We start from the raw sequence: 9,794 nt of genomic DNA, 5'->3' as shown, positions 1-9,794 counted from the left end.
GTCCAGCCCGGCCAGCAGCCCTGACCCGTGCTGACCCACTCTGAAGGGAAGGGGCCTGTCTCTGGTGGGCCTGGACCCCCACTCCCTGCAAGGGGGCATCTGTCCTTTCTGACTCTGACCCTGCGGAGGTGCAGGTACGGGCCCTCCCCCAAGGAACGTGTACATCAGGCCCCCCGGGGCAGAGAGAGCACCACCGTGGCCTCTGAACCCCAGGACCGGAGCTGGGAAGGGCTCCCAGAGCAAACGCCGCAGGCCACAGCCTGGACTGCAGATTGTAGGGGTGGGAGCCCTGAGCCAAGTTCCAGGGAGATGGGGGCAGAACTCAGCTCCGCCCCCCAGGTGGCCCTGACCCTCTTGCAGGCAGGAACAAAGCTGAGGCGCTTGACGCTGGAACCTCGGCACATCCCTGTGACCCTGTCATTTCTCTGCCCCCCGGGGGAGCCAGCCTCAGCGTCACCGTCCAGCCCAAGCAGCTCCCACTGGTTAAGCCCCTCAGCTGGTCCAGGGACACCCGGGACCCCACTCCCAGGCTGTTCCAGTGCACCCTACAGCCGTCCCCACTGCCGGCGACACCGCACCCATGCAGTCTGTGGACACAGCTCCCTCCCTCCTGCTGTGGAAACCAGCACCTTATCCAGCTGGAACCTAAGGCCTGGCCCAGGGCAGACTGTTGCCAATGAGGAGGGAGAGGGGAGAGGGGAGGGAAGGAGCAGGGAAGTGCCAGCCAGGATGAGCCCCCACAGCACCCTGGAACCCCCACTGCCCACACCCAGCTCCATGCTGCCCCGAGGAAGGGCCGGAGCTTAGAGACCCCAAGGGAAGCCTCCCCAGCCCTGTGGACAAATGCACTCGGACACACGGAGGCTGCTTTACACACAATTTAATCAGTCAAGGGCCAGGCTGGGCAGGAGGCAGGAGAGCCGGGGCCTCTGCTCCCCACGCACACCCACCTTCCTGGAGACACCAGCCTGCAGAGGCGCCCAGGCCTCTCCCTCGAGAAGGACAGGACGTGGATGAGAGGCAGGAAAGGGCAGCAGAAATGTGGGTCCCAGGCAGAGGACCACTGGGTGCCAGGATAGTGAGGCTGGAACTGGGGAGGGGCGGAGGGTGTCCACAAGGAAGGCGAGGTCTCCTCCGTCACGTGAACGCCCCCGCAGCCCCAGGGAAGGGACGGACGTGCTGGTGGATCCAGGACATGTAGCTCATCACGCGGGCGTACACGCCGGGGACGTCGCTGTGACCGCAGAAGGTGCCCCAGCTCACCACCCCCACCTGGACCCAGGTGCAGTTCCACCTGCACACCAGGGGGCCCCCGGTGTCGCCCTGTGGGGAGAGACGGCACTCAGCAAGGGCTCCCCATGTGCCTCCCCACGTGTCCCCCCCAGGAGGGGACGGACAGGTGGGTCTGGGGTCTCACCACGCAGGAGCCGTGGTTCCCGTCCCCGGCACACAGCATGTCGTCCTTGATGAGCTGTTCAGACGGCTCAGTGTGGTTAGAAGGAAAGCGGCGGCAATAGATCTGGTTACAGAGGACGTTGCTCCTGACCTTCACCCTCACCTCCCGCAAGCTGAGGGGCCAGGGCAGTGGTTCTGCAAGGAGAGGCGTGGTGAGGCTCAGGGGCCTGGTGGGGGCAAGGGTGTGGCTTCTCATTTTGTCCAGAGCTGAGGCATACTATTCACTCACAGCTGGGCCTTCCCTGGCCGGGGGTGAGCCCCAAGGCTGCAGTCCTGGGCCCAGGAGCCCGGAACCACAGGCCTCACTCTTAGAAATGACGAGGGGCCGGGCGCTTTGGCCCACGCCTATAACCCTAGCACTTTGGGAGGCCAAGGTGGGAGGATCACTTGAGCCCAGGAGTTCAAGACCAGCCTGGCCAACATGGTGAAACCGCATCTCTACTAAAAATACAACAACTAGCCGAGGGTGGTGGCTGACACCTGTAATCCCAGCTACTCAGGAGGCTGAGGCAAGAGAATCACTGGAACCCAGAAGGTGGAGGTTGCAGTCAGTCGAGATCACACCACTGCACTCCAGCCTGGATGACAGAGAGAGACTCTGTCTCAAATAAAATAAAGTAAAAATAAATAAAATAAAATAAAATAAGGCCGGGCGCGGTGGCTCAAGCCTGTAATCCCAGCACTTTGGGAGGCCGAGACGGGCGGATCACGAGGTCAGGAGATCGAGACCATCCTGGCTAACACGGTGAAACCCCGTCTCTACTAAAAATACAAAAAACTAGCCGGGCGAGGTGGTGGGCGCCTGTAGTCCCAGCTACTTGGGAGGCTGAGGCAGGAGAATGGCATAAACCTGGGAGACAGAGCTTGCAGTGAGCTGAGATCCGGCCACTGTACTCCAGCCTGGGTGACAGAGCGAGACTCCGTCTCAAAAAAAATAAATAAATAAATAAAATAAAATAAAATAAAATAAAATAAAATAATAAAATAGCCAGGCATGGTGGCGCACACCAGTAGTCCCAGCTATTCAACACTTGGAAGGCTGAGGTGGGAGGATCACTTGAGCCCAGGAGCTCGAGACCGGCCTGGGCAACACGATGAAACCCCGTCCCTACGAAAAGAAACGAAGTCAGCCGGGTGTGGTAGCTCACGCCTGTGGTTCCAGCTACCTGGGAGACTGAGGTGGGAGGATCACTTGAGCCTGGGAGTTTGAGGCTGTAGTGAGCTATGACTGCACCATTGCACTCCAGCCTGGGCGACACAGCATAACCCTGCCTCAAAAACAAGTTTTTAAATAAAAAATTTTTTAAAAAGAAACTGTTTGGGAAAAGCATGGGACCGGGACTCCGCCTGGACTGCATTGTGGTGGGAATGAGGCTCCAGCGGCTGACGCGCTGCGGGGCCCAGGGCGAGTCCCCAGCCTCCCGTAGGTCATGGTTTATTTGCTGCAAAGGAAGAGCAGGCGGCCGGGCGCGGTGGCTCAAGCCTGTAATCCCAGCACTTTGGGAGGCCGAGACGGGCGGATCACGAGGTCAGGAAATCGAGACCATCCTGGCTAACATGGTGAAACCCCGTCTCTACTAAAAATACAAAAAAAACTAGCCGGGCGTGGTGGCGGGCGCCTGTAGTCCCAGCTACTCGGAGGCTGAGGCAGGAGAATGGCGTGAACCTGGGAGGCGGAGCTTGCAGTGAGCCGAGATCGCGCCACTGCACTCCAGCCTGGGTGACACAGCGAGACTCCGTCTCAAAAAAAAAAAAAAAAAAAAAAAAAAGGAAGAGCAGGCAACTGAGTGTGACGCTGAGGATGGAGTAAACTCACAAAATGCCTGTTGGGAGGTGGACAGGAGCACCCCCATGTCACAACCCCAGAACTTGCCACGGTGACCTTATTTGGAAAAAGACCTTTGCAGACAGAATTAAGATGAGGTCATGTTAAATTAGAGACATCCTAAATACAGCACCCAGTGTCCATACAGGAGAAGGGAGAGGGGAGCCTGGAGAAACACGGCCGCAAGCCCAGGGGCATGAGGACGGGCAGAGGCCCCAGAAGCCGAGAAGGCATGGAACGGACTCTCCCTCGGGCCCTCTGAAAGGAACCAGCCCTGCCCACACCTCGAGTTTGGACGTTTCACCTCCAGAGCCGTGAGATAAACAATTCCTGCTGCTCTGAACCACCTGGCCTGTGGTCACCCGTCTCAGCAACGGCAGGAAGCCGTCCGGGTGCATCTGGAGCCCAGGCCCGCACCGACATTCCAGGCCATCTCCCCACATCCCACCCAAGGGGCCCTGTTCCTGACCTCCACGTCCAATGTCACCCCAGCCGGTCACCCAGCAGGTCTTCCCCGAGGGCACGTCCAGGGAGGCAGGCGGGAGCGAGACCGGGTGGACGAGCTCAGACAGCAGCACTGGGGCGTCCAGCTTCAGCAGAGCGATGTCCGCACCGCCCTGGGCCGACAGGCTCTTGTTGTACCGGGGATGACGGACGATCTCAACCACCTTCATCGGCTGGTCGTCCTCATAGAGCCTCAGCTGCCCGACCTGCACCCTGAACGCACAGGCCTCCAGCTCCTCCCTGGAGAGAGGAACGGGCACCTCTCAGAGCAAGGCTGGATGCTCAGGACCGGGGCTTTCCCTGAATCCCGGGAGGGGCCCCCGGCACACAGGACACCTGCCCGTCCCCACCCCCACTCCCACCCGCCGAGGGGACGGCAGGCTCCACTCACGGCTCGAGGCAGTGGGCGGCGGTCAGCACCCACTCTGGGTGGATGAGGGAGCCCCCGCAGATGTGCTCCCACAGGCCCTTCTCCATGCTGTAGAACCTCAAGCTGACCTGCCAGGGGTACCTCCTGGCCGAGACGTCGCAGCCCCCGACGATGCCCACCAGCTCACGCCCCACGCCGGGCTCTGGGGAGGCAAGGGAGGGGCGTGAGGGGGCCGGACGAGGGTCTTCCCAGGGCTCGGGGCACCAGGAAAGACCGGCAGTCAGATGGTCCCCACGCCCCCGGCAGGGCTGGCGCTCTGAGCCCAGGGCGGGGGTGGGGGGTCCTGGGCAGAGGGGGCATTGGGTGGGGTGGACTCGCCTGGGTTCCCGGGCACGGAGCCCCCCAGGCAGGGGAGGGTCAGGAGCAGCAGCCACGGCATCTGTGGGGAGAAAGCCAGGCTTGGGGTGAGGAGATCAGCTGGGGTCTGGGAATGGAGAGGGGGGTTCGGAGTGGGCGGCATACCCGTGCCCCCCGTCTCTCTGCCTCTTCCCTGGCGTCTCTGGGAGCCCATTTATCTCTCCTACAGAGGAAGTGGGCGGGCAGGGCAGCCCCTCCTGGGCACATTCAGAATGCTGAGAGCAGGTGGGGCCAGGCGCTGAGTCCCACTGGGTGGGACTGGGTCCAGGGCACAGAAATGCAGTGTGTGAACCGTGGCCATCGGAGCTGCAGGGGTGGGAGGCACCCCCGGTGGCGGGGGGGGGGGGGCTGAGAAAGGGTCAACGCCTCAAAGAGAAGCAGCAGCGACACCCCAGCTAGGGAGGGAGGGAGGGAGGGATGCGTGTGTTAAAGGATAGCCCGTTCCTGTTCTCTGGCCAGGTCCCCTCCTCACCCTCAACTGGGACACCCACCGTCCTTGGGAGTGAAGGATTCACTTCCCGGTGCCTGGAGCCCGTTCTCCTCTTTGGCCCAAAATATCTGCCTCCCCAAAATAACCCTTAGTGCCCCCTATCTCACGACGGCCTCGGGCTGCGAGAACCAGCTCCAGGAGAGTGCAAGTCACCAGCCAGGGAGAGACGGGGACAAGCCCAGGGCGCACCGAGCAGCCCGGTCCCCGACCTCTCTCTGGACCTTCCGCTGCCCGGAGGTGCTGGGGTGGGAGCAAGAAAACCGGACCCGGTCTGGCCTTGTCAGCAGCTCCGAGGAATGAGGACTTGACATCCCTTTAGTCTGTTTCCAAGACCCCGAAGCTCACCCATGGGAGAGGGTCATGAGGACCCAGGAGCCCTTCTCCGCCGAAACCCCAGCACCAGTGTCCCCAGAACATCAGGATGCTGCTGGAGGTGACTGTCCCAGTGCTGGTTCCTCTGTGGAGACCCCACCTGGCCGCTCTCAGCCTCACCCAGTGCCCTTCTTGGCCCTGCTGGACACGGAGCTGCAGACAGAGATGAAGGAGGCAGAGGGAGCCGCAGGCATTACCCAACCCGACCCCCAGCCCCCGTCCCCCACCCACGTTGCATCATAGCCAACCCGAGGAGCCGCAGCCCCCAGAGGAAGATGCAGTGGGGACGACGCAGCCTGAGATACAGGGAGAGAACCCAGTGCCGGACCCTGGACAGAGCAGGAGCCTGGTCTCCCTCCCCGGGGCCGCGTCTCCCTCCTTCGGGTCAGGTCTCCCTCCTCGGGGCCTGGTCTCCCTCCTCAGGGTCAGGTCTCCGGCGCCCTCCCCCGGCCTGCAGGGCTGCGTTAGGATGGGGAGTTTGAGCTCAGTTAGAGACCAGCCCTAGAAACACAGAGAGAAGCTGCAGCGCCGCCCGCAGCCCTCTCCCTGCGCTCTCTCCTCCCCGCCCGCACAGCCAGCAGCCTGCTCCAGCTCTCTGTGTGCCACGGCCACGGTAGCATCCTCCAGGTCTGGGAGCGACAGCAAATGCACGCGGATCTACTGCAACCTCAGGTCTTGCCTCCTCAGAATAAAAATTCGACTGAGGGGCAGACGTCAGAAGGAGAGACTGAGGCAAGTTTTAGAGCAGGAGTGACAGTTTATTAAAACGCTTTAGAGGCCAGGTGCGGTGGTTCACACCTGTAATCCCAGCACCGTGAGAGGCCAAGGTGGGAAGACCACTTGAGGCCAGGAGTTTGAGACCAGCCTGGCCAAGGTAGTGAAATCCTGCCTCTACTAAAAATACAAAAACTAGCTGGGTGTGGTGGCACATGCCTGTAATCCCAGCTACTTGGGAGGCTGAGGCAGGAGAATTGCTTGAACCTGGGAGGCGCAGGTTGCAGTGAGCCGAGATCACACCACTGCACTCCAGCTTGGGTGACAGAGTGAGAACCTGTCTCAAAATAATAATAATAATAATAAAGAAAGAAAAGTGAGCAGCTTTAGAGCAGGAACAAAATGAAGGCAAGTACACTTGGAAAAGGCCCAAGCAGGCAACTCAGAAGATTAGTGTGCAGTTCGACCTTTGACTTGGGGTTGTTTTTTTGAGACGGAGTCTCGTTCTGTCACCCAGGCTGGAGCGCAGTGGCGCGATCTCGGCTCACTGCAAGCTCCACCTGATGGGTTCAAACGATTCTCCTGCCTCAGCCTCATAACTAGCTGGGATTACAGACATGCATCATCACGCCCGGCTATTTTTTATATTTTTAGTAGAGACGGGGTTTCACCATGTTGGCCAGGCTGGTCTTGAACTCCTGACCTTGTGATCCGCCTGCCTTGGCCTCCCACAGTGCTGGGATGACAGGCGTGCTCCCAGGGTCTCGCATCCCTTCTCTGTGATTCCTCCCATGGGTGGGCTGTCCGTGTGTGCCGTGGTCTGCTAGCGCTCGGGACGGGAGCGTGTGTGGTGCGTTGGCTGGAGCTGTGCTTGTGCTCACTTGAGATGCTCTTCATGACCAGCTGCAGATCCCTTGAAGGCCACAGACCAGTTAAACTCCGCCATTTTGCTTCTTAGTGGGCCTGCTCTGGCCCGCTCGCCCAGCTCCGGAGATCGTACCGGAAGCGGCTGATCACGTTTCAGGTGTTTGCTCTCTGCTGGGAGCCTGCCGTTCCCTGGTGCCAGCTGCAACAAGTATTATGTTAGCGAGGCAGCTAACAACCGCCTGACCATCGCCCGAAGGTCGCCCGACATCCTGGTGTGTGGGAGGGGAGCCCTCTCCTGCCCTGCCCGTGCCTGACCGGCTGCCGCTGTCACAGGCCCAGCAATCGTAAGTGACCAGCAGGACACGTTCCTGTGATGAACAGCCACACCCGGTGAAGTTTGTTTCCCACCCAAAATCTCCTTCCTCTGGAAACCTGGGTGGGCGCCGCTCAGCCCCTTGGCCTGGCTCTCGGTCCCTCCCAGTCCTTCTCTCTTGCTTCCTCCCTCACCGTGGGATACCCTGGCTCCCCGTTGGCCTTCCGCCACCGTGGGTGGTTCCCGAGGCCTCCCCAGAGGCCAAGCAGATACTGACGCCATGCCCGTGCAGCCTGCAGAACTACAAGCCTCTGTTCCCTCTCCTTTTCTCTTTTTTTTTTTTTTTTTTTTTGAGATGGAGTCTTGCTCTGTCGCCCAGGCCGGAGTGCAGTGGCATGATCTCAGCTCACTGCAGCCTCTGCCTCCTGGGTTCAAGTGATTCTCCTGCCTCAGCCTCTGGAGTAGCTGGGACTACAGGCACATACCACCACACCTGTCTAATTTTGTATTTTTAGTAGTAACGGGGGTTTCACCCTGTTGGCCAGGCTGGTCTCGAACTCCCAACCTCAAGTGATCCGCCCACCTCGGCCTCCCAAAGTGCGGGGATTACAGGCGTGAGCCACCGTGCCCAGCCTGACTTTCCTTTCTCCTCTCCTTTCCTTTTCCCAGGCTATTGTTCTGTCACCCAGGGACATGATCTCAGCTCATTCAATCTCTACCTCCCAGGCTCAAGCCATCCTGTCCTCAGCCTCCAGAGTAGCTGGGACTACAGGTGTGCGCTACCACGCCCAGCTAATTTTCTTTTCTTTTTCTTTTTTTGTTTTGAGGTGGAGTCTCGCTCTGTTGCCCAGGCTGGAGTGCAGTGGTGGTGCAATCTCCACTCACTGCAAGCTCCCCCTCCTGGGTTCACGCCATTCTCCTGCCTCAGCCTCCCGAGTAGCTGGGACTACAGGCGCCGCCACCTCGCCCGGCTAGTTTTTTGTATTTTTAGTAGAGATGGGGTTTCACTGTGTTAGCCAGGATGGTCTCGATCTCCTGACCTCGTGATCCACCTGCCTCAGCCTCCCAAAGTGCTGGGATTACAGGCGTGGGCCACTGTGCCCAGCCACACCCAGCTAATTTTCTTATTTTTAGCAAAGACAGGGTTTCACTGTGTCACCCAGGATGGTCTCAAACTCCTCAGCTCAAGATTCTCCCACCTCGGCCTCCCAAAGTACTGGGATTACAGGTGCGACTCACTGCCTGCACAGTGGGCCCGGTGTGGTGGCTCATGCCTGTAATCCCAGCACTTCAGGAGGCTGAAGCGAGAGGATCACTTGAGGTCAGGAGTTTGAGATCAGCCTGAGCTGCACATTGAGACCCCATCTTTTTTTTTTTTTTTTTTTTTTTTTTTTTTTTTTTTTTTTTTTTTTTTGAGACAGAGTCTCACTGTCGCCCAGGCTGCAGTGCAATGGCGCGATCTCAGCTCACTGCAATCTCCGCCTCCCAGGTTCAATCAAATCTCCTGCCTCAGTCTCCCGAGTAGCTGGGACTACAGGCGCCCACCACCACGCCAGGCTCATTGTTTGTATTTTTAGTAGAGACAGGGTTTCACCATGTTGGTCAGGCTGGAGACCCTATCTCTTAAAAATATAAATTAAAAATTAGGCTCGGTGGCACGCACCCGTGGTCTTAGCTACTTGGGAGGCTGAGGTGAGAGAATGGCTTTGTTACAGGAAAGGGGTCCCGATCCAGACCCCAAGAGAGGGTTCTTGGATCTCTCACAAGGAAGAATTCAGGGCGAGTCCATAGAGTAAAGTGAAAACAAGTTTATTAGGAAGTAAAAGAGTAAAGAATGGCTACTCTGGCCGGGCGCGGTGGCTCGTGCCTGTAATCCCGGCACTTTGGGAGGCCGAGGCAGGCAGGTCATGAGGTCAGGAGTTCGAGACCAGCCCGGCTAACACAGTGAAACCCTGGCTCTACTAAAAATACAAAAAATTAGCCGGGCGTGGTGGCGGGCGCCTGTAAGCCCAGCTACCCAGCTAGGCTGAGGCAGGAGGATGCGAAGAACCCGGGAGGCAGAGGTTGCAGTGAGCTGAGATCATTCCACTGCACTCCAGCCTGGGTGACAGTGCAAGACTCCATCTCCAAAAAAAAAAAAAGAATGGCTACTCCATAGACAAAGCAGCCCCGAGGACCACTGGTTCTCTGTTTTTGTGGTTACTTCTTGATGATCTGCGAAACGAGGGGTGGATGAGTCATACCTCCCCTTTTTAGACCGTGTATGGTGACTTCTGGACATTGCCATGGTGCTGGTGGGAGTGTGGCAGTGAGGACAACCAGAGGTCACTCTCGTCGCCATCTGGGTTTTGGTGGGATTTGGGCGGCTCCTTTGCTGCAACCTGTTTTATCAGCAAGGTCTTTATGACCCGTATCTTGTGCTGACCACCTGTCTCACCCTGTGACTCAGAATACCATAACTGTCTGG

At 58.8% G+C, this 9,794-nt stretch overlaps 1 protein-coding gene across 1 annotated transcript; it reads right to left on the bottom strand.

The window, feature by feature from the left end:
- Nucleotides 1-1,137: 1,137 nt before the first annotated feature.
- On the bottom strand, nucleotides 1,138-4,593 carry LOC112613874 (mastin-like). Its single transcript, XM_025369749.1, has 5 exons — nucleotides 4,533-4,593; nucleotides 4,176-4,356; nucleotides 3,750-4,024; nucleotides 1,418-1,590; nucleotides 1,138-1,323 (listed from the first exon to the last, which is right to left on the bottom strand). Exons 1-5 carry the CDS (start codon nucleotides 4,591-4,593, stop codon nucleotides 1,138-1,140), a joined length of 876 nt encoding a protein of 291 aa, XP_025225534.1.
- Between the last annotated feature and the right edge of the window lie 5,201 nt (nucleotides 4,594-9,794).

The sequence above is a fragment of the Theropithecus gelada genome, chromosome 20, assembly GCF_003255815.1.
Source record: "Theropithecus gelada isolate Dixy chromosome 20, Tgel_1.0, whole genome shotgun sequence".
Taxonomy (NCBI): domain Eukaryota; kingdom Metazoa; phylum Chordata; class Mammalia; order Primates; family Cercopithecidae; genus Theropithecus; species Theropithecus gelada.
This window is presented reverse-complemented; position numbering and strand designations above follow the sequence as displayed.